General features: G+C 47.3%; 1 protein-coding gene across 4 annotated transcripts in view; it reads left to right on the top strand.

Annotated features, from left to right (window-relative positions):
• The window catches only part of COL27A1 (collagen type XXVII alpha 1 chain), a 296,056-nt gene that overhangs the window by 208,859 nt on the left and 62,140 nt on the right, over positions 1 to 25,057 (top strand). For all 4 annotated transcript variants that reach the window (XM_014580186.4, XM_014580190.4, XM_089772923.1 and 1 more), the window contains 4 exons: positions 1,502 to 1,555; positions 4,253 to 4,306; positions 6,271 to 6,324; positions 10,232 to 10,339. In XM_014580186.4, coding sequence (XP_014435672.3) covers positions 1,502 to 1,555; positions 4,253 to 4,306; positions 6,271 to 6,324; positions 10,232 to 10,339 — 270 coding nt within the window. The remainder of the gene's footprint in view (positions 1 to 1,501; positions 1,556 to 4,252; positions 4,307 to 6,270; positions 6,325 to 10,231; positions 10,340 to 25,057) is intronic.

Here is a 25,057-nt window from a genome sequence, read left to right on the forward strand (position 1 = left end):
GCTCCTTTGTTTAATCTAATACAGTTTTTTAAAAGAACAGTCTAATGATAGCTGGGAACTTCTGATCTGGATCCAACCTTTACCCAAGGACAGGGTGTTCGGTCTATCACTGGGCCAAAGAAAAGCTGAGATCTGAAATGATGCAATATTATTCAAGTGACTTTGGACTTAGAGCTCCTGCTCTGCCCACTTCTATTACACATTGACTGCTTTTAATTCCCTTTCCTCCACAAGCTAGCTTTATAATGGGGTTTCCTTAATATATGGGTGTGCCTGGCACTTTACAGACAAATAGGAAGCCCAATCACTGCCCCCACAGGCCTTCTGCCGTGTCCACATACACAAGTTATGACACTTGTGTAACTAAAGTAGTACAACACCTCCCTTCCCCAGCATGGATGCAGTTGTACCAGGATAAAGGTGTCAGGCAACGATTCTCAAACTGTGGGTCAGGACTCCAAAGTTTTAATGGCATCACCAGGACTGGCATTAGACTTGCTGGGGCCTGGAGCTAAAGCCACAGTCTGAGCCTCACTGTCCAGGGGCTCAGCCCAGGGGCTTCAGCCCTAAATGGTGGGCTCAAGTTTTGGCTGAAATTGTGGATGGTGGGGCTCAGGTTACAGGCCCCCCACCTCAGGGCTCAGGCAGGCTCAGGCTTTGGTCTCCCCCTTGTGGGGCCATGTAGTAATTTTTGTTGTCAGAAGGGGTCATGGTGCGATGAAGTCTGAAAACTCCTGCTGTTGGGGAACAAACTCCACCTATGCAAGGTACCTTAATATAGATATAATTGTATCCACATGAGGAGTTAAATGTAGCTGAAATAGCTACTCTAGGACCGACACTTGGCATAGACCAGTCTGAGGGTATGTCTACACTACCACCTTAGTTCAAACTAGGGTGGTAGTGTAGACATACCCTTAGAATGTGAGTTAAAGACCAAACCAAACCAAACTAGATGTGCCTCAGAGAAGGGGAAGTATTGATTGAAGTTATTAGTAACCCTTTGTGTTAATGTTTTTATTTAACCCTTTTGTACTGATGTTAAGTATTTTGTGCTTTCTTTCTTTCTTTCTTTCTTTCTTTCTTTCTTTCTTTCTTTCTTTCTTTCTTTCTTTCTTTCTTTCTTTCTTTCTTTCTTTCTTTCTACCTACCTACCTACCTACCTACCTACCTACCTACCTACCTACCTACTTACTTACTAGTTTGGGATAAGCATCTTCCTGGAAGGGTTTGAAGGAGTTAGAGGAAGGCTGCCTAGCAAACAGGCCAGAGAGTTCATTGCAGACTAGGGGAAGGGACAGGCATGAGAGAAAACAAAGGCCATTACAGGAGCAGGACAGGGGGTCTTGGCCTTTTCTTTGGCTCTGTGTACCCTGAGCCAACTACGGGAAGGTAATTACACTGCAACCAGGGCTCCTCTATCCTCAAAGTGCTCTGCTAAAGGAATTCTCTCTTTGATCTTGCTCTGCATGAAGTAACAATGGCCTTTTTTTCCCCTCAGGGACCTCCTGGCTCAATGGGACAACCTGGCCTTCCAGGTGAACCTGGCATGAAGGTAAGAAAACCACTTAGTGCAAGTTCTCTCTCAGAGCGGAGAGATAACAGAAACTTTTGTTCCTTCCAAGGCTCCGCTCTTACCACTAGAGTGCACGAGGCCTGCGGTCATGCTCTTGAATAAGGTATCATGTGAAGAGGCATGTCAGCAGTCTGCCTCCTTACAGTGGGCAAGGTCAGATTGCTAAAGAGATACTATAGATAAGTGTATTCAGGGAGGGGAGAGACTGGGTAACCCCATATCAGCTGCTCCTGTTTCTCAATGCAGAGCTCTTTAGTGACATGGTCCATGGGGGGAAAAAACACTTTAACCCTTTGGTTGTACAGTTCCAGCGCCTTGGGTCCCGTGTTTGGGCTGCTAGAGATCTCTGGTAAAGAGGCTCAAATGCAGGAAGCTTCAGCCTCTGTTTTGGGCATGCAGAGAAACAAAGGAAATAAGACCTTAACTCAAGAGCCCAAGAAAGGGTCTCAGTAAAAACCCAGCTAGACTGACATAATCCAGTCAGCAGTCACATGCAGGAGCTGGGCTGATGCATGGATACAAAACCTGCAAGAAGATCCCAGGGACACAGAATCAGGACATAAACTAGTCTGGAAACAAGAACTGTCTCTGTATGGGAAAGTCCAGGAATATAAATACCCTAAAACAAATTCCCTTCCCCCAGAGTTCCCAACACTGGGTTTCAGATGATGAGCACTTGAAATGGGAGCTGGATTCTGATAATGCTGATTTGACATTTTGGCAATAAAACAATTACTGTTCTGCAAGAATTTAAATATAGCTCCCCTGCAACGCATCAATTAACTAGGTGTCATTTTTAATCAGTACTGCACGGGGTACAGATGCAGTGTCCTGGAGCTATGAATGCACCTTCTCTTCTGGATGAGGAGTGTAATTTTACTCTTTTTATTTGAATAAGATCTCTGTGCTGCAGACTCACCAGTTTTCTATTTTCCAGTTAGGTTTTGAAGGGTTGCTACTGTCTTGAGCAACTGTGAACAGCCTATATTTTGGGATTAAATGCAATTTCCTCTGCCATTCTTCCTCCTCACCCCTGCCCCTCCCATTCATCGCCATGTGTTCTTTGGCAAACCTTCTGACACATCACTTGAGCAACTGTGTCTTTGGAGCCCTGATACTCCTCTAACATTTCAGCTATTCTGCTTCTGCCTGTCATTCAGCTCCCTAATTACCTTGCCTGGGAACAGAATGCCATTGAGCCGCTCAGGTGGCCAGCATTCCCGCAGCAGGATTTACAGCACAGCTCCCATTGCAAACAGGAAGGTGCACGGTGCACATCTTCTCTGGACAGGCTGCTTCAGCTAAGCCAGGCTGATGAGGAATATTGACTGAGCTTGAACATATTGTTTGACATGCCGGTTCCTGAGGGCAGGCTTTTAAATGCCTGGAGAATATCCTAGCGCCTGACCCAGATTGAGAGACTAAAGGAAGGAGGGAGGGAAGGAAGGAAACAGAGTAGTAATGTTGATAATACAGAGATGTTGAAAGCTCCCACTTAACCCCTGTCAATAGAATGAGCCCTTGCATTGGGTTCAGAATATGAGAGATTCTTATTGCTCTCTCTCTCTCTCTCTCTCCTCAACCTTGGAGGTATTTAGATGCTCTAGTATCAGAGGGTGGTTGTGTTAATCTGTATCCACAAAAACAACGAGGCATCCTGGGGCACTTTAGAGACTAACAGATTTATTTGGGCATAAGCATTCAAGGGCAGACTTGTAGATTTTGAAGACTCTCTGAGCAGTAACTTCATACAGTTGAATAAACTAATTCTATAGGGTGGCAAAGGAGGAGCACACCACTAGGACAGAGGTGCGTTCTTGACCAAAATTCCTGACACCTTCCACATCCTCTACCATTGTGGTTGGATGCTGGTCTCCCCAGAAGTGGGTGCATCTCAGTGGGATCATGTGCATATATTGCTCAAAAATGACTTTGTAGTGGAAGATGTTATGTATGCATAGTACTCTGTCACTAGAAGTAATAATCCCAATTCTTAAGTTTTAAAACAATGCTTGGAATTTCAGAGTGAAATGAATGGAATGAGGAAGGAAATGAACATTTCCTGCACATTGTAAAATAGATCCACTGATCTGGATCCAATGTCCCAGACAGCTGCAAACTGCATCCTCCTTATACTTAGCACTTCGCCCAAAGATATCTGCTTCATGGTCAGCTCCGATAATATGTCCAGTTTTCTCCATTCTGTGCTGTCTGTAATCCCAATAGTACTCAACACCCCACAGTCATACCAGAGATCAGACTGTTGTTTGCTGGAATGTGTCTGTTCTCTTTCTCCTCACTCCAGTTAAACATTTGTTACAGGCAGTACTATGCCCTGAATCCTGGGGATGTTGCTTTCCTAATCAGAAAACATGAAATAGTTTCCTGCTGTAAGGTGCACAGGGAATTCTCTTTGGCTCTGTCTTTGCAAACATCCATTACTGATTTTTGACACAAACAAATCACTGCCAATTCTGTAAGGTTCATCTTAGAGCTTGTTGGGGAGGTGTTGGGCACCTGATTGTCACAGACCTCATACCAAAGATTAGACATTCATGTTTGAACAGGATCAGATAAAGGAAGAACTAAGAGGAGGCAAGAGAAGGGGAAACATCAGCTTCACTCCATCCATTTAACATTGTCAACAGCTTGAGCCTGTGCCTCTATGTTTTTCAGGGTGATCTTGGACAGCTGGGGGTCCCAGGAGAACAAGGCCTCATTGGTCAAAGAGTAAGTAGAGTTAGCTTTGTACTGGAGTCCTCTTCATTACGTGAAGCAAGATGAACTGTGACTTCTAGACCAAACTTGGTGTGGAAGGTGACAGTGCCCTGCTCTCTCAGCATGGGCAGGATATATACAATTCCAGACTTTGGAAGGGCCATTTTCCATCTGCAGTGATGGAGCTGGTAGCAGTCTGGGCAGCAGATTGTGGATTCATATCTTACCTTTGGACTTGTGAGCATTGGTGTGAGCCAGGGACGTGTGATCATGGTGTGGCAGGGGTAACATAGTACAATCAAAGGACAGTATTGGGGTTAAGGCATTAGACTGGGATTCAGGAGTTCTGTGGCTGTGGCTGTGGTTGGGTGAGTTATTTAATCCTTCTGTGTCTCAGTTCCTGGTCTGTAAAATGGGGAAAATAGAAACCTCCCTTCTAGGCTTGTTGTGAGCATAACTTCATCAGTATGTTTGGGTTTCTCCGATACCACAGCGACAAAGGCCAGCTAAGTGCCTAGATCAATTGCCTGTTTGAGAGACATCCAGACGAAACCAAAAAAAATCACAAATGACTTTTTTAGAGGGTTACTGCCCTATCCTGGCCATTTATTCTCACAATAAAACCAGATAGCTGCATTGACCTAACAGTGAGCTCCATTTGCCCACAGTCACAACTGGTATTGGACCTGCTCCTTTGCCAAGTGCTTTAAAGTACCTTTAAGTATGACTATGAAAGGGGCTGTGTAAAAACAAGCCTATTCTGTTCACAAGTTCTTCATGACTTGGGTAGATGTAACCGAGAAGTGGCAGTCGGAGGCCAGCATTAACAGGGGAAACACTGGTCAGAGTATGCATGAGAGGGGAGGGAGCCAGAGCTGGGATGAATGCAAAGATTGGACCATGGATATGGTTCCTTTCCCTTGATCTCCAGACTGAAGTCAGTTGTTGGAGCAACATGGTGACACCCAAAGTTGCATGAAATCAGAGACTGAATTCCCTGCTCCACCCAGGGGAGAGAGGATTTTCTGAGTCAGAGTTGGGGACTATTGAGGGAAAGCTGGAACTGAATGAAGAAAGGCATTCTCTGAAACCAGTTGAGGCTTGTTCCTCTTGATCAATGTTGAGATACTGAGCAAGAGGGAGTGACTTCATAGTATAGTGCTAAAATATGGTGATCTGAACAAACTATATTGGCCCACATGTGGCAGTATAGGTTCTCCATTCTACACCAGAAGTATACACACTGAAAATGTAACCCATGTACATGCACTATCCTATCTTGTGGCACTGAGAACACTTAACAGAGAGAATAATGAATCTGCTCTACAGCCTTAGCTAACAGCCAGCTGGCTTTTTGCTCATTTGGTAAAGGCTCATGCACTAAGTTCCAGCGGTCCCATGTTCCATTCCACCTGTGAGCATTACAAAAACACTTGGCACTTGGCTCACCTCATTGCAAGGGGAAGTCATGGCTCCTCTGAAAGGTGTTGGCTACAAAAACCATGAGATAAAGGGATGATAGAAGAGATTGTCCTAAGTGTGTGTGGGGTAGTGTTAGTACCTTGCTGGTTACTATGCTTGGGCTGTGGGCTGTGGGGGACACCCACTGGCAGCTGTCGGTAAGCACGGCCCAGCAGGGGGTATCCTGCTGCTCACAGAATGGTAGCAAAACTGGTTATACAAGTTAAGGGAAGAGAGGGACAAAGGACTCGTGGGTGTGGGGAGGGTCAGTTGCTATCTGGGAAGCATGGAGAGAACAGGCTAAGCAGAGGGCTAGGAGTGATGGACCCTAACTCTAGGGGCCTGAGCCATCCTGGCCCTGCCCCCGGAGGCCACATCACGTATGTGCTGTGCTGTATTCTGGAACATCAATAAACCCCTCTCTAGTCTACTGGCTGGAGACTGTTCTGGCTGCTACGGGGGTGCAGGATTGGGGAAACCCCAACTCGCCATCACAGTCTGTATCTCTCTTGCAGGGAGAGCCAGGCCTGGAAGGGGACAGCGGCCCACTTGGGCCAGATGGAGTCAAGGTAAAGACTCTGTGTGGTTTTTTTGTTGGGTAGGTTTCTTTCTCACAAATTCAGTCACTTTCAGATCAGGCCCCTTCCCCTAGGCAGACTTGCAAGGGAAGCAAGTATTGTCGCACGTACTGCCTTGTTCTTCTGGTCCAAACCCCTTTCCCACTCCACAAAAACATGTTCAACAATCCTCTGCCCTGCCCCACATAGCGGCTACCATCGGAGGAGCAATCCCAGCATTATCCTGGGGGATCCCCGAGGAGCACCTCATGTCTCTTTGTATCAGCTTCCAGGTTCATTTTGCTTCCTAGCTGCCCCATGTGACACATTCCGCACCCCAGCTTAGGGTTTGTATCAATGAGCTGCAGCCTCCTTGATCCAGTGAGTCTTGGAGCTTGTTGTATCTCCCAGTTCGGACGCTTTTCTTCCAGACTGTATATCTGTTCTGTCAGCAGCCAGTAGTGGGAACCAGCTGACAATGCCACGTGCACCCCAGATTCTGCTTATCCTGGAAGCTGCAAGGATTGCCTCTGCAGGTACTCTCAGTCATGGCTCGTTGTCCACAACGTGGCAGTACAATGCTCTACTGTCTGGTTAGTGTGTCCGTATCGTGCCGTCTTTTCATCCAAGTGGAGTGGCAAACAAACCCTCCCACCAGTTCTTCCCATCCCTGCTTCTCCCTTTCTGCATAGACTTACCTGTGATCCGGACCCCGGGAAGGGAGCCGCACCTCCTTCCATTGTCATCCAACCCGAAGTAGGCAGAAATGTAAAGGGTTTATTTTTTTCTTCCATTAGAGATGCCAGCTTTAGCTAGAAGTCAGCTGGATCTTGAAAAATCTTTTATGCCTCTTGCTTGATCAAAAATTCCAATAGCTCCACCGCTGGCTTAGGAATCTGCCACTACCTGTATGCTCTTGTATAAGCAATCCTTAAACCTCCAACCTTCACTTCCCCTTTCATGTGATACTTCATTAGACCATCAGAGTGTTTCTCTGCCTCTAACTTTTCTTCCCTTGTTGATATATTTTTAACCCTTTAACCCTTTCTGAACTATTGTAGCATTTGTGTAATACACATTAATACAATAGCTCTTTGTCCCCATACAGTGGATACGACACACAGAGGTCTGAGTCTGCTAGAGCATCTGAAACACTAATCCTTTAGTTTGAGTAGAAGCACCCATTCATTACTCCAGAGTTTCCAAGTTCTGTCTCACCTGGAGCATCATTACATTTGTATTACAGGACTGGGGTACTGATGCTGTCACTGACACACATTAAAAGAACTGCCCTGAATAATTATTTACGAAGTTTAGCCTCACAGCAGGCATGAACCTGAGACACTCCCGCAGTGTAAGTTAGACCTGTGCTGTGTTTAAGATTAAAGGCACAGAACACTTCCTGCAAAAGCTCTAGAGCCTGAAGAATATACTCAGCACAATGCAGTTACAGATGGACTGTGGGCAGGGATGACATTTTTCTCCTGTAATCATTCTTGCTTTATTGTGTGTTGTATCTGAATATGCATCTTCCATCAGTCTCACACCAAATCATTCCCTTTTTGACTCCTTTTCCATAGTTTTCTTTCAGTCCTGAAAGGTTCTTTGCTTCCTCTTCCTTGTTCACACAATAATGTCCCCTTTAGTCTCAACAACAGCATTATGTGGGCAACAAGTTTGATACTTGCTTTTTCCTCTAGGAGGTTTCTTCCCATCTTTTGTTGGGGCCAAGATCATAATTACTCAGTTTGCCTATGCTCTCTTCTGTCCAAAAATATGTCCCTTCCATTTCCATGAGCTCTAAGTGCCAATTAAAAATCAACCCTGTGTTAAATATTCTTTCCTAGTTTTAGCTCTACTCCCCTCTCTAGAAATGGAGCTACAGGGAGCCAACAGCATTTTAAGCACTGTTACATGGCTGAATTTGATCAGATCTACCTGGCATGACATTTAAACCACCACCTGCTGTAGGTGCCTTTCATGAACTAGGGTTGTAACTACTGCAACCACTGATAGAGATGAACATGCAGTAGTAAACCTTAGGAAACCTAGGGTTGGAAAAAAGTTTACTAAAAAAAAAAAGCCTACTTACATAAAGTTCTCTCTCTCTTTCATTCCCTTTCAATTCTTCAGTTTTCTCAACAATCAATTATACAGTTTACCTAAGAAAAGAACAAACCGGAAGGACTGTTTTTTTTAAGTCCGTGTGCTGCCAAACCAAATCTGTACAAAGTCTTGCTTCTAAGAGATCCTTCAGGTTTCAAACCTCCAACTGCTTTCTTCGTGCATATCTGGAACTTCTTATTGATCTCCATGAAGGTCATGTTCTTCTTCAGAAACTGGTGGCCAACAATTTACTTTGTTTTTTAAGTTTCTGCAGGTTAATTCTTCCTTCCTTACAGATTTTCATACATTTGAAATTCCACAGGCAAATCAAGAACTGTCCCAAAGCCCTCGATAGCCCCAAAGTTCACATCATTATTTGCAAATCAAGTAACCAGATCCCCCTTTTTTTGGCAGGACCCCCACATTCTTATTCATTCTTGCATTGTATCATTTCTTTTGCCTTTCCAAATCTGCAACCTTACCTTTGGATTGTAATTCAGATTTTTAGCCTTGTGTAGCCTGTCTGTCTGCACAGGCCAACTGTTTCATGCCACAAGAAGTAAAGCTGGCCAAGTCCACAACAAAGTCTTGTGGTTTATTGCTTCATTCTAGTTAAACTATTTTCTGTGCCTCTTTCTATTTGTTTATCATTAGATGTCAGATCTGTCTTCCCTTATATGATTTTCTCATGCCATCACTTGCTGCTTCATCTCCAAGTGGTGTTGAACCATTCCAGTTCCTCCCAGCCCAAATGTTTCTCTGGACAACAGAACTGTTGTTGAACATTGCCCAAATATTTGTTTAACCACAAAATGTAATAGGCATGATCCTGGTTTTACTAATGTGCATGTAAATCAGGAGTGACTCCTCCGAGGTTAGTTGGGTTGCATAATATTGCTATGAGAGCAGAACTGTCCCCTTTGATCGTCCCTATAAAACGTGATTCCCCAATTGTGATCGTGCCAACTTGATAGAAGGTTTTGCATCTAACTCTCTTACTGCTAATCTTCTGCAGTATGTTTGTTCAGGGCCTGGGCTGTTTCCCACTAGGGATGTGAAGTACTAGTCTACTAATTGCTTCCCGACCCACCTGGCTGTCTCTAAGAGGAAGGGGTACTTTAAAGCGGCAGCGCCGCTTGGAGCCTGGGACCAAACCCTGGGCTCCTCACAGCACTGCTGCTTTGAAATGCCGCATGCATCCCTGGGCTAGCTGGGGTGTCCCTAGGCTGCACGCAGCATTTCAAAGCGCAAGTGTCAGTTGGAGCCTGGGACTCCTCAGCTGATCCTGGGCTCCATGCGGCCCGGTTGCTTTGAAACGCCGTGTGCAGTCTGACACCAGGCTCCCTGCAGCATTTCAAAGCGGCAGAGCCGCACAGAGCCTGAGATCAGTGGGGGAGTCAATTAGTCAATATTGATTAGTCAATTAGTCAATATTTAACATCCTTACTTCCCACAGCCTCTCCTCAAAGTCTTGTCAAAATTCCCCTTCTAGTGAAAAGACTTTCATATCTCAGCTGCCTGCCTCATTCCCTTATCCCAGATCCAGGAGTTTCCATGTGGGAGATTCCTGCTCAGTTAATTGTGTAGAGAAGCAAAAAGTTCAAACCATCCTATCCTGTGGGTTCTTATCTCTCAGGCTGAGAGAGTTTTTGAAATAACCTGTTTCATTAAATGTCAAGTGCTTTATGACTCAGCCTCCCTCAGTCTTTTTGGTTTCCGCCTCTAATCTTCCCTTTTTCTTTCTTCAAGGGTCATACACAGTGACTTATGTTTTGTTTGTATTCAAAAGCAAACATACTCCACTTTTCTGCAGGGAGACAAAGGAGAGCAAGGCCCAGAAGGAGAGAAAGGCGAAAAAGGCAATGAAGGACTAAAGGGAAAGGAGGGGCCTCCTGGACATCCCGGAATCACAGGTGTCCGAGTGAGTTTGTGAGACCTGTCTGCCTGTCTTTGCCTGCCTGACTGTCCTTGTGTTTCTTTCTCCAGAAATGGCTAAAGTTCCTTGCCCATAAGCTACATTTAGTTTAGTTGGTACATCTCAAGTAGTCAGTTGTTCTTGGAAGAAGGATTAGGCCAGCAGGAATTTCTGCACCCTGGTGCTGTTTTCTCAGGCATTGGGTCTGAGTCTGTAATAACATCCCTTTCCAAACCGATTGGTGAAAAGCATTTGTGCAGCCAATCACTCTAAACCTTTGCACATGACAGGATTGCCATCTTGGTTGTCAGTGGGGACTGCACCTAAGGACCTGCTATGACGCTGTATAATTTGAGCTATGGAACTGAAATCAGTGGGAGACCAGTGATTTCAATGGGGTTTGGATCAGGCAGCTGTTGGCCAGTTTGTTTCAATAACAAGCAGCCATGAAGCACAAGGGGCTCCAGAGCCCATGGCTGCATCCTCTGAGGGGGCGGGGCAGGCAGGGGGGCTGATTCAGGAACCACTACTGGCTGGTAAGTCTCCTGGCAGAGCCTACCTCTGGCACCCCGGTTCCTCCCTTCCCCAACCCTCTGTCCCCCACTCCTGCCCCCTACTGCAGATACCTAAATCCTCTGTCCCCCTCCTGTACCCATATCCCCTTCCAGATCTGGCATCTCTCCTGTACCCCAATTCCCTGCCTTAGGTCACAATTCAACTCCCTTCACCCCACTCCAGTGGCCCAAGTCACAACTGCCTCCTTCACCTAAACTCCCTCCCTTACCCCAAGCTCCCTTCTGCATCCAACCTCTATTCCAGACCCCGTACCTCCTCCATTAATATGGAAGAGTGCGGCCCTCGACCACTTTCCAAATTCTTGGAGTGCCCCCCCCCATCAAAAAGTATTGCCTACTCCTGTTTTAGAAAGACAACAATGAGGAGCATCCCATCCTCTTAGCCTGTAGGTCAGTCAGTTGCTGTAGATGCTGTACAATTGTAACAACACACTGCACCAAAGTAAATCAGCAACAAAAAGGCTATGACTGGAATCTCATTATGATGTGCTAAATTAGCAACCAGAAAAGACCAAGCACCATGTTTTTCTCATGAAAGCTTATGCTCTTATAAATCTGTTAGTCTCTAAGCCCTGGTCTACAGTAGGGAGTTATTTCGAAATAACTCTCCTTATTTTGAAATAACAAGCTCAGCATCCACACTACTAAAGCCCATTATTTCGAAATAAGGGGCTGGTTATTTTGAAATATCTCCTGTTTTCCACGAGGAATATCACTTATTTCAAAATAGCGGTAGTGTGGACACTCCACTGCTGCTCTTTTGAAATAACTACTCCCCAGAGTCATTCAGGCTATGTCTACACTACGGCTTTTGCCAGAAGAGGCAGTGCAAATGAAGCGCAGATTAGCATTTTCCCATGCTTCATTTGCATAATCTCTTCCAATCCAAGGGGTTTTTGTGGAGGGAACAAGCAGTGTGGATGTGTTCGTTTTGCACAAAAACTCCTTTTTGCACAAGATCTTTATGCCTCCCCCAGGCAAAAGCCGTAGTGTAGACAAAGCCTCACAGTAATTACTTTCCAGTGTTTCCTGGGGCTCTATGTCAAGGTAGTGCATCCACATTAAGGGAGCCTGCCTCGGATTAATTCTGAGGCTTCCCTGTAGTGTGTACATGCTATTTCAAAACAATCATTTTGTGAGTTATTCTTTTGAAATGAGTTACTGTACTTGGAAATAATTTCCTAATGTGGACATGCCCTAAATTGCCACAGGATTCCTTGTTGCCATGTGAGAAGAAAGATGCCAGGGAATATTAATATTGTAACTCTGGCTCCTGGGAGGAGTCAAATCAATGACTAAGGGACCAGCCTGAGAATTGCTACACTGGGTCATGTCTCTGTTCTGTCATAGACTTTGACTGTTGGTAAATTATGTACCATAAGCCTGCACTCCAAAAGCAAAATCCTGCATCAGCAAGTAGGAGTCAGGCCAGCTAACTAAGGCTTGTAGAGCTAATAGAAGCTGCAGTTTTGATGTTTCTGTTTGGGCTGAAGTCTGAGCTCTGAGATCCCTGACTCTCTTGTTTTTGCAATGAATACGTAGCCTTAGCTGTGTGCCTCAGGTCGCCATCTGTATAACTGGGAGAACAGCTCTGCCCTACTTCACAGGAGTATTATGGCTATAAACAAGGCTCACTGAGCGGGCGCGCAGTTCTGCGCATGTGCAGATCGCTCCACGCCAGCTCTTCCAGGGTGTAATCTACTCGCCACGGGCAAGTAGATTACACTATTTGTCAAGCCCTGGGTATAAATATTTTAAAGATTGTGAGATACACAGATGCTACAATGATGGGGGGCACATAAGTACCACAGACAGATACAGACGCATACTCTTCACCTACTGTTTGAAATCAGATGTTTAAAGGGTTTCACTTCTATTCCAGTTTCTCCCCTTAATAACATAGGGTATGTCTACACTACAGCGCTAGTTCGAACTAACTTAGTTCGAATTAGTTAATTCGAACTAAGCTAATTCGAACTAACGTGTCTAGAACTAAAAACTAGTTCGAATTAGTGTTTTGCTAATTCGAACTAGCAAGTCCACATTGAGTGGACTCTGAACAGGGCTTAAGGATGGCCGGAAGCAGTGCCGGCAGGGCATCAGAGGAGGACTTAGAGCGTGGAGATGCTGTCTTAGGCTAGCCGAGGGCTGCGCTTAAAGGGTCCCGACCCCCACCCCGGACAGACAGTTCTAAGGGGTGCCCCGCTTGAAAACCAGTCCTGGCTTGGATTGCCCGGAGTACCCACACTGGGAACATCACAGCACTCGGCCATCAGCCCAGCTGCACTTGCCGCAGGCTGCCATCTGGGGAGAGGAGGCAATCGGGGGGCTGCAGGAGAGCTTCCACCCCCAGAAGCCCGCAGAGCCAGCCCAGTCCTCCCCATCGGGGGCTCGTACCCCATTCCTCCCTCACCTCCTTCCACTTACTCTTCCCTAGCCCCCCTTCTTATTGATGTACAAAATAAAGATAACGTTTCTTCCAACATTGACTCTGTCTTTATTGAACAAAACTGGGGGAGACTGGGAAAAGGAGGTGGGAGAGGGGAAGAGAAAGGCTGGGAGAGGGGAGGGCAACTAACATGATCAGGGGTTGGGAACAGGTCCCAGATGAAGAGAGGCTACAGAGACTGGGACTGTTCAGCTTAGAAAAGAGGAGACGGAGCGGGGACAGGATAGAGGTCTCTAAAAGCAGGGGTTGGGTGGAGAGGGTGCATTCAGAAAAGTTCTTCATGAGTTCCCATAAAGAAGGACTAGAGGACACCAAAGGAAAGGAATGGGTAGCAGGCTTGAAACTAGTAAGAGAAAGTTGTTGTTCTTGACAAAGCAAATAGTTAACCTGTGGAACTCCTTGCTGCAGGAGGCTGTGAAGGCTACAACTAGAACAGAGTTTAAAGGGAAGTGAGATCAAGTCATGGAGGTTGGGTCCATGGAGTAGTCTTAGCCAGGGGGTAGGAGTGGTGTCCCTGCCCAAAGTTTGTGGAAGGCTGGAGAGGGATGGCACGAGACAAATGGCTTGGTCACTGTCTTCGGTCCATCCCCTCCCGGGTCCATAGGGTTGGCCGCTGTCGGCAGACAGGCTACTGGGCTAGATGGACCTTTGGTCTGACCCAGTACGGCCATTGTAAGCTCAGGGCTCAGGGTCGGGGGTCTCAATGGACCCCCTTGATTTTCATGCACACCTGCTCCTGGGTGGCCAGGCTGGCAGCTCTCCTGCCCTAGACGGCCACTTTCCTGTGCCTAGTGCGGAGATCGTGGATGAGGTCCACGATGTCCGCACTAGCCCAGGAAGGTGCCCGCCTCTTGCGGTCCAGGGCAAGCTCCCAGGAGCCGCCAGCCTGGTCCCGGGAAGAGGGAGTGGGCTGGGGGACATCGGGTGGGTGGCTCTGTGCCGTGCCAGGTGCAGGGTCTGCTGGCTGGGTGCTGGCAGGCTTGCACCTGGCACGGGCACCGTAGCCAGCCCGTGCCCCTTTAAGGAGTCCGGGGCCGGCAGGGGGGGATAGAGTTTCCCTGGTGTTGGCCAGAGTGGCCACCAGGGAAAGCTGGGGAGGGCTAGCCTCCCACTAGTTCGAATTAAGGGGCTACACACCCCTTAATTCGAACTAGCTAGTTTGAACTAGGCTTAATCCTCGTAAAATGAGGTTTTCCTAGTTCGAACTAAGCGCTCCGCTAGTTCGATTCAAATTCGAACTAGCGGAGCGCTAGTGTAGCGGCTATGAATGTTAGTTCGAACTAACGTCCGTTAGTTCGAACTAACATTGTAGTGTAGACATACCCATAGGGGCTGTGTCCAGACTCAGGGGTTTTTTTCGGGAAAAGTAGCCTTGAATGTAAATAGGGCTTCTTCGAAAGAGAGCATCCAGACTCACTGGGTGCTTTCTTTCGAAAAAGCGGCTTGCTCTTTCGAAAGTTCCGCGTGCAGTCTAGACACTCTCTTTCGAAAGAGGCTTGCAGTCTAGACATAGCCAGGGTGTGTCTACATAGCAAAGTTATTTCAAAATAACAGCCCTTATTTTGAAATAACTTTCCTTGCATCTACACAGCCAAACCACTATTTTGAAATAAATACGAAATAGCGGAGCGCTTATTTCGAATTTGGTAAACCTCATTCTATGAGGAATAACGCCAAATTTGAAATAGCTATTTCAAAATAAGTGCTGTGTAGACCCTTATTTCGAAATAGGGGGCCTCCAGCCTTCCCAAGGTGCCCTGGTCGCCACTCCAGCCTCAACCAAGAACACTCCTCTCCCTTCCCCGCTCCCCGGAGCCCTTAAAGGGGTAGACTCTGGCCACACTGCCTGTGACAGCTCCAAACCTGCCAGCCCAGGGCCAGCAGTCACTGCCCCTGACCCAGTGGCCCTAAAACACGTGCCAACAAGCCACTAGCAGCCAGCCTTCCACCGCTCCCCAGGAGCACTGTGCCAGCTCCCAGGAGCCTGACAGGGCCCGGAGAAGGCAGGCGTCTTCCTGGTCCAGGGTGGAGATCATGGACCTTATTCATGTTTGGGGGGATGCCTCCAATGTCCATGATCTCCGCACTAGACAGAGGAACATGGCCGTCCATGGCAGGATAGCTGCCAGCCTGGCCACCAAAGGCCACATGCGAACCCAGGAGCAGGTTTGCATGAAAATCATGTTGGTCCTGTGAGACCCCCAACCCTGAGCTTTCCCTCCCCCTTCTTCCCCTTGCTTCCCCCTTCCAGCTCCCTCCTCCCAGGTTTCCCCCCTCCCCTTTCCCACCTTCTCTTCTCCCCTCTCCCACCTCCTTTCCCCAGTCTCACCAGAGTTTCATTCCCCCCCTCCCAGTTTTGTTAAATAAAGAGAGTTTGTGTTCATGAAAATACATGTAGTTTATTTCACATCAAGAAGGGGAGTTAGGGAGGAGTAAGTGGAAGGACATGAGGGAGGAATGAGGCACAAGTCCCCAGTGGGGCAGACAAGGAGGCTTTTACTGCTCCTCAGGGTGGAAGCTCTCCCGCAGGGCCTCCTGGATACTGACAGCCCCCTGAAGGACCTCCCGGATGGAAGCCTGCAGAAAGTGCAGCCAGGCTTACAGCAACACGTCCAAGAAAAGCACCAGAGTGCCCAGGGGCAGCTCTGGCTCCATGTTGCAGAGTGCTGTGGTGTCCCGAGTGAGGGCAATCAGAGCATGCAGAGTCAAAATGCTTTGCTGTCCCTCATCGAGGTAGACAAGCAACCAGGGAAACCTGAGAACTGGCTGTCTTCGGGGGGTATCTTTAAGCACAGACCTCAGAGGGTATGTCTACATTACAAAGATAATTCGAACTAACGGATGTTAGTTTGAATTAACTTTGATAGGTGCTACACTAGCGCTCCACTAGTTCGAACTTAATTCGAACTAGCGGAGCGCTTAGTTCGAACTAGGTAAACCTCATTCTACGAGGACTAAGCCTAGTTCGAACTTACTAGTTCGAATTAAGGGGTGTGTAGCCCCTTAATTCGAACTAGTGGGAGGCTAGCCCTCCCCAGCTTTCCCTGGTGGCCACTCTGGCCAACACCAGGGAAACTCTATTGCCCCCCTCCCGGCCCCGGACCCCTTAAAGGGGCACGGGCTGGCTATGATGCCCGTGCCAGCTGCAAGCCTGCCAGCAACCAGCTAGCAGACCCTGCACCTGGCACGGCTCGAGCCAGCCACCCGATGCCCCCCAGCCCTCCCCTTCTTCCCGGGACCAGGCTGGCGGCTCCCGGGAGCTTGCCCGGGACCGCAAGAGGCGGGCACCCTCCTGGTCTAGTGCGGACATCGTGGACCTCATCCACGATCTCCGCACTAGGCACAGGAAAGTGGCCGTCTAGGGCAGGAGAGCTGCCAGCCTGGCCACCCAGGAGCAGGTGTGCATGAAAATCAAGGGGGTCCATTGAGACCCCCGACCCTGAGCCCTGAGCTTACAATGGCCGTACTGGGTCAGACCAAAGGTCCATCTAGCCCAGTAACCTGTCTGCCGACAGCGGCCAACCCTATGGACCCTGGAGGGGATGGACCGAAGACAGTGACCAAGCCATTTGTCTCGTGCCATCCCTCTCCAGCCTTCCACAAACTTTGGGCTGGGACACCATTCCTACCCCCTGGCTAATAGCACTCCATGGACCCAACCTCCATCACTTTATCTCACTTCTGTGTAAACTCTGTTCTAGTTCTAGCCTTCACAGTCTCCTGCAGCAAGGAGTTCCACAGGTTGACTCTTTGCTTTGTGAAGAAGAACTTTCTGTTAACTAGTTTGAAGCCTGCTACCCATTCCTTTCCTTTGGTGTCCTCTAGTCCTTCTATTATGGGAACTAATGAAGAACTTTTCTTGATGCATCCTCTCCACCCCACTCATGCTTTTATAGACCTCTATCCAATCCCCCCTCAGTCTCCTCTTTTCTAAACTGAAAAGTCCCAGTCTCTTTAGCATCTCTTCATATGGGACCTCTTCCAAACCCCTGATCATTGTAGTTGCCCTCCCCTCTCCCAGCCTCTCTCTTCCCCTCTCCCACCTCCTTTTCTCAGTCTCCCTGAGTTTTGTTCAATAAAGAGAGTTTCTATTTTTGACCACACGTTTTCTTTATTTTGTACATCAGGAAGGGGGGCTAGGGAAGGGTAAGTGGAAGGAGGTGAGGGAGGAATGGGGTACGAGCCCCCGATGGGGAGGACTGGGCTGGCTCTGTGGGCTTCTGGGGGTGGAAGCTCTCTTGCAGCCCCCCAATTGCTCCCTCTCTCCAGATGGCAGCCTGCGGCAAGTGCAGCCGGTCTGATGGCCGAGTGCTGTGATGTGCCCAGTGTGGGCACTCAGGGCACTCCAAGCCAGGACTGCTTTGCAAGCGGGGCACCCCTGAGAACTGTCTGTCCGGGGTGGGGGTCGGGTCCCTTTAAGCACAGCCCTCGGCCAGCCTGAGGCAGCAGCTCCACGCTCTAAGTCCTCAACTGATGCCCTGCCGGCACTGCTTCTGGCCATCCTTAACCCCGGTTCAGGGTCCACTTAATGTGGACATGCTCGTTCGAATTAGCAAAACGCTAATTCGAACTAGTTTTTTAGTCTGGATCCGTTAGTTCGAATTAGCGCTGTAGTGTAGACATACCCAGAAAGCCTCAGGCAGCAGCCCCACACAGTAAGTTCTAACCTGGTTCCGGCCAGGCTTAAATGCAATTCAGAGTCCACTCAGTGTGGACGCACTATTTCGAAACAGCAAAATACTATTTCAAAATGCATTTTGTGTGTAGACGCGTTATTTCGAAATATCTTATTTTGAGATAAGATAGAAATAACTATTTTGAAATAAGATATTTCAAAAATAACACTGTAATGTAGACATACCCATAGGTAACAGATATGTAAAACTAACAGGTTTTGTAATGATTTCTCAGGAAAAACCCCAAATAAGTCTGGTTCAATCAGAGGTCTTGTCTGATTGGGCTCGGAGAGCAGACACGTGTGGGAGGATCTGAAGTTGAAAGTTAACTGATGGTAACGTAGGTGAAGAATACTGCCCTGTGCCCACCCAGGCTACGTCTACACTGGCCCCTTTTCCGAAAGGGGCATGCTAATTTTAAACTTCAGAATAGGGAAATCCGCGGGGGATTTAAATATCCCCCGCGGGATTTAAATAAAGATGTCCGCCGCTTTTTTCCGGCTTGTAGATAAGCTGGAAAAGAGCGTCTAGACTGGCCCGATCCTCCGGAATAAAGCCCTATTCCGGAGGATCTCTTATTCCGGCTTTGAAGTTTAAAATTAGCATGCCCCTTTCAGAAAAGGGGCCAGTGTAGACGTAGCCCCAAGGTGTAGGAAACCCGGAATAGAATAATTCAGAGGCTACATGTTGCTCTCAGCTGATTTGTAACTGAAATCAAACCCTGCATCTTGTTTAAAATACAAGAGAGGGTTTGTCCTCCAGACTCAAAGTTAGTGAACTTTTCAGAGATCCAAGTCCTTTGGGGAGCAGGCCACTTTTGAATGATCTTTCCTTAAGAAGAGAACCCAGCCCTTCTCAGTAATACTGTCATTCCCAGTTGGTCTCTCTTGCTTAAACATAATGTACGTCTGGCTCTTTACTCAGCCAGAAAATATATATTATAGTGTTGGATCTGTCACTCACCCCACCTCCTTACTAAGCTGGGACTCCTGTAGATATGTGAGCATGGTCTCTGCTGTGCAGAGAGGGCTGACTAGCTGAAGACTGTTCCTGTAATCCATCCAGTAGAGGATAGGAGGAATCTGTGGAGTCAGGTATCTCCGATCTTGGATGGCTGCTATCTTAATGTCTGATGAAATGTGTTCTCTTTCCTCTTTCTGTGCTTGTGGCAGGCTAAAAGAGCAGCAGGAAGCAGATTGTTGAAGATAGGAAAGCAGGAATGGCCTGAATTTATGTTAATTTATGTATTTTGGGTTGAGGTTGGGGGTTGGGCACTGTGTTGACGAAATGAGAAATGTTGGCTTAATACCATGTTATTATACAGCACCATTATAATGCTGGATGCTTTACCGACAGATAAGGCCATAGCCCTGCCCCAAAGAGCTTGCAGTCTAAACCTTTGGTCTGCAACAAATCCCTGCACTCACACTGAGCTCACAGCGAGACTGGGTCCTGTGAGCTCCGCCCTGTGACCCCATCTCAATTTGCATAGTCTCAGGGCCAGGTATTATAAACCAACTGGCTACTAAGGCACAACCTGACAAGGGATGATAAAGTTTGCAGCTCGCTTTGCAGCTGTGGGCTGGGGCTGCTCATTGTTCAGCATTGTGTATTGCTTGATGTGCTCTGTATTCCTGGCAAGTTTACATTGTTTATATTGTGCATGCTTAAGAACCAATAAAAATCACACAGGCTGCATTAAATTCTGTAGTGTAACCTATAGAATAGATCAGATCTCTGAGCTGCTCTTTTTGCCAAATTGTGCCTAGGAATATGGAGCCTTTTTCTGTCTATTTGGAGAGTGGAGTTAATTAGTTTGGTTTGGTTAAGGATTTTTTAAAGTCTGATAAAGCCAAAATGCCTGTTCATAATCACTTTTTTTTACTACAGAACACTATATTGCCTTCTAAAATATATAATACACATTTTTATAGCCTGATCTTTTAAAACCAGATGTTTATATAGCCAGCCCAAACTAAGTCCCAGATAGAACACTTTTGCCAGACTCTCAGAAATTGTATAGATCGGTGGTTCCAAACCTGTGGTCTGTGGACCCTTGGGGATCCGTGAGGGCACTGCAGGGGATCCGTGGAAAGTTTTTAAAAGTAAGGATCGGGCCCACTGCTGCTGTCCCCCACCCCTGCACTCCAGGTCGCAGCTTGCTTTTGATCCCATTCCCCAGACACTAAGGCTGCGTCTAGACTGGCATGATTTTGCGCAAATACTTTTAACGGAAAAGTTTTTCTGTTAAAAGTATTTGCGCAAGAGAGCGTCTATACTGGCATGTGCCTTTGCGCAAATGCATCCGTGCCAGTGTAGATGCTCTCTTGCACAAGAAAGCTCCGATGGCCATTTTAGCCATCGGGCTTTCTTGCGCAAGAAATTAACGTTGCTGTCTACACTGGCCCTCTTGTGCAAGAATACTTGCGCAAGAGGGCTTATCCCTGAGTGGGAGCATCAGAGTATTTGCACAAGAACCACTGATTTTGTACATTTTGTTCCACGAGGAGTAACGGTAGTTCGGAATAGGAAGCCTAGTCCGAACTACCTAGTTCGTGCCGCATGTAGCCGCGGGCACGGAGTCCAAACTAGTGGACATTTAAAAATGGCGGCGCCCAGCAATATGCAAATGAAGCCCGGGAAATTCAAATCCCGGGCTTTATTTGCAACTCCGGTTGCCTACATTAACCACCCTAGTTCGAACTAGGGTGGTAGTGTAGACATACCCGGTGGGACTCCAGGCTTTAGCTGCTGGGAGGGGGGACTTGACACTAGGGAGCTTGACACTAGGGTTGCCAGATGGTTTCACAAAAAATATCAAGCCCCCCCCCCCCCCCAAAAAAAAACGCCAGGAAAAAATTCTGTTGGGCAAAACAAAAAAAGGACCGGGGCCAAAATGCAGTCACGGTCCCTTTAATTCCCGAGTTTCTCCCCCCTTCCTCTGCCCCTGTAAGTCCCTAGTGGATTACTGGACATTTTAGATGTGCAGTATTTTCTGAATTTTTTTACCAGACGGAAGGTAGAAATACTGGGCTGTCCGGTTCAATACCAGACACCTGGCAACCCTACTGGAGACTTCTCCCCGGGGGGTGGGAGGGCCTTGCAGTTTCTGTTCTTTGTGGTGGGAGGGAGTTCTGGGCGTAAGCCCTGGAGGTGACTTCTGCCAGAGCTTGGGGTTCTGGGGTTGGGGCTTCAGCCCTGCATGGCACCAGGACTTGGGACTGCAAGCTTCAGCTGCCAGGCAGAAGGGCAGACCCTCTGACGCACCTTGCAGATTCCCTGTGGGACTAGTTGAGAATTGTTCGGCTAAAATGCATTCTTTAGAAAAACACCCGTCTCAATTTAAACTTTTATTATGCGATGGGCACGTACCCACTGGGAGCTGGACTGAACCCTCCCCAAATTCATCTCAGATAGCCAAGTAGCATCATCCCGATATGACACACCTTTGGTCAGTTCATGCTACAGACACTATCTGTGTGCCTCTCCCCCAGGGATTGTAGATGGGATGTGTTCCACCTTCCTTGGCACTAACTTCTGACTATAGATTATCAGGCACCTTGCTTTACAGTAAGGCCCCCCACAACCTTTCAGCCATTCCACCCAATGTTAGCCCTCCTCTGGGACTGTATACATAATTAACAAGTTTGGAAAAAATTAGAGATGGGTGATGACATGAGACTGGGGACTCCAGACACCATCCACGTGCCTCTGTTTTCTTTTTTAACTCTGACTTGCTTTGCATGTGTGGATTTGTCATGGGCTTGTTTTAGCAAGTTGCCTGGCAGCGCCTGTGTTATATTATGCATATTTTGGATAGGAAAAAACTTTCAGATAACCAAGGTCTGGGTAATTAAGAATGCTCAGCACTTGTGTTAATGTCCTTGGCATAACATTGTAGCCACCTTTATAATTCTTAGGTGGTAGACTGGGAAAGAAGCCCAATCAGCATTCCTTTTAAAGGTAACAGTATCACAGCTGTTGTGCAGCATAGTTGCTGCCTGGGGTCCAGGCAGCCCTACTGGGACAGCGTAGAAGTCTTTCCTCTCTGAAAACCTAGGCTGGAATTGCAGGCGTAAGGAATTGGTGGAGTCTCCAATTGTCCACATCTCCAAACCACTGGATATCAGCAAACAATCCTGGCTGCGGAGACAAGCCCTGTGTTGTGTTGAGGTGCAGACAGCTGTGGCTGGTAGAAAGGCTTCAGACAAATGAGAAGGTGATGCTCATGCATCATGTAGCTGTTTTGTCCAATGAACTTAGTCAGGCTGCTGTCCAAATCCCTCTGTCAGCTCCAATCCCTTCCTGGTAGTTTGCTCCACTCCTCCCGTTGAGCCCAGCTCCCTCCCTCCCCCTCACGTCCCTGGCAGTCTCCCAGTGCGATCCTTTGCTCCTGGACAGCCCCAGCTGCTTCCCCACTCAGGGCTTCCTCCCAGCAATCTTCCAGCTTCCCTTTTTCAAAGGCCTCAGCTCCCACCCAGCAGTTCTGCAGCACTGTGAAGGCTTGTACTGCACCAAGCAAGAAATCCCACCTGGCATCTTGCAGATAGATCACGTGTTTCTTTGCACGGTTAATTGAAGATGATCCAGAGTCCTAGGTTAGAACCTAGTGCACGAAAACACAACCAAAAGCAGCATCCAAGACACTCCTCCTCACTTAGATTTAGAAATTCCGGCAGGCTTACAGGACTGCCCTTGTCCTTGTTCTTTTGCTCATGTCAGTGTGTCTGTAGTGGGGCCCCATGATGGTTTCTTATTTCTTTTATTGGGGTCCTGTTGGCTCTTGCTGACCTCACTGTAATAGACCCTGACTTCTTTCTGGATACAGTGATTTAACACCTGACTCATCGCTCATTCTGCCTACTGGAATCCCTGACTCATTTGAGCTTCAAGAAACAGACACTATCTCTGGTCTCACACAGGAGTTCATTGGCCTTTGAGCCTCTGCAATTGAGATGCAGGTTGCTGGTGACGGGTCCAAGAGCAGTGATCAGGCTCTCTGAGAAGAGAAGATGCAGTCATAGGGTTCAGAGTCTCTCTGTGTTTCATGAGTGAGGTGGGCAGAGGGCATTTTGGTGGCTAGCAGGTAGAGGGATGGCGGCACACTGGCCAGCGTGAATTCAGGGATGAGGCGTATTGTCACGATGACAGCAGTGATTAGGTTTGTGGGTGTTTAGCCCTAGTTCACCTGTCATCCATACAGCCCAGTTCCTGGTGCAGGGAATACCACTGCCCTGGGGGTGATGTGCTCTTCTTCAGAATCCCTGCTGCTTATTTGATCCTCTTCCTTATAACTGAGGACGATTGAACCAAAGGCTGAAGTCTCCATTATATAACCAGGAACAGCAGCAGCTTTCCAGGTGTTGGATGTGAACAGCCAGCAGCTGAGAGCAGCCTATCTCCTTTAATACGTTCCTGTTTAAACCTCCTGTCCTTTCATTCTACAAAGAATCCAGCATTTCAGCCTCATCCCTCTGAGAACAGCTAATCAGTTTGTGGCTGCAAGAAAGGGCCAAGCCAACTGGCAGGAGCATGGTAGTGGATTTCCAGCTGCTCTCCAGAGCTGAGCACTGTGGTTTTTGTAATGTGCTGGTCTTTGTACAAGTCAGATATCTGATAGCAGGGGTTTTACAATTCCAGGAAAGTAATTATAGAGCACGTAGGTAATGAAATACAACATGGTCTGAAACAAGAAAATCCCTCACTTTATGGCAAGATTGGGTGCTAAATCTTCACTTTTTTTTATTTCTTCACTTAGAACCTGAAATCACATCAGAACACCAACAAGCCAGACCCTCAGCTGGGGTAAATCAGCATAGATCTGGCTCTGTATCTTTGCTGCTGCTTGTCAGCATGGCACAAAGGATCTGCACAACCAAATGGAGCAGAATCACTCTAAGGCCTGGCAAATAGCTCTTTTTAGACCCAGGGACCTTTTAAGCTTTCCATAAATGGGGTACCTATCTCTCCCTGGCTAGAGCTGGCACATGTGCATTGGGCAGAGTTACAAACCAGGGCGGGGGACTGATGGTAAGATCAGTTTCTTGGCAGTAATACAGGAAACAGCCCATTGCAGTGCAAAACCTATGCTCTGCTTAAGACTCTTTTTGTAGCTTTAAGTGGGACTGAAATGGTGCATTGGTCCCAGCCTTCCACGTGGGACTGAATTTCACTCTTTAAGGGTGTATCTACACAGCAGCAGTAGCTCAAAATAAGCTACACAATTTGAGCTATGCAAGTTGCTTAGCTTATTTTGAGATAGTTTATTTCTAAATTTGGCACTATCTGCACAGCACCAAATTTTGAAATAGGCTGCTATTCCAACAAGTCCCTTAATCCTCATGGAACAAGGTTTACTGGGACATCAAAATAGCAAGCCATTTATTTCGATTGCATTTTGAAATAACGGGTGTGCTGTTAAGATGCGGAAAACGCTATTTTGGGATACCAGATGCATCCTGAAATAGCGCCACTGTCTAGACATACCCTTAGGATAGCCATTTGATCCCCAGGGGGTGATAAATCTTAGAGCAGGAAGAGCTCATGCCAATGGGGGGTTGTCCCAAGATGTGGCTATTTTCTTTTTATTTTCTGGGTGTCTCAAACCATCTTGAAACCCTCCAGAATAAAACCCCAAGGAATAGGCCTTGCTGGTTGAGAGTGATTTTTCTACTTCTAAGCCTCAGATTCACTCCACCAGCTTTACAGAACAGAAATGGGGCTGATTTCTAGTCTCCTTACACAGGCATGAATAGGGGGTAACTCCTATCAAACCCAAAGTTCTGCTGAAGTAAACAGAGTTCTTCTGAGTCACTGAGGGTATGTCTACACTACAGCACTTTTTTGAATTAACTTAATTTGAAATAGTTAATTAGAATTAAGCTAATTCAAAATAATGCATCTACACACAAAAACTAATTCGAAATAGCGTTTTGCTATTTAAAATTAGCGCGTCCACACTGAGTGGACCCTGAACTGAAGTTAAGGTTAGCCGGAACCAGCGCCGGCAGGGCATCAGGTTAGG

Source organism: Pelodiscus sinensis, chromosome 23 (genome assembly GCF_052426305.1).
Source record: "Pelodiscus sinensis isolate ZL-2025 chromosome 23, ASM5242630v1, whole genome shotgun sequence".
Classification (NCBI taxonomy): Eukaryota; Metazoa; Chordata; order Testudines; family Trionychidae; genus Pelodiscus; species Pelodiscus sinensis.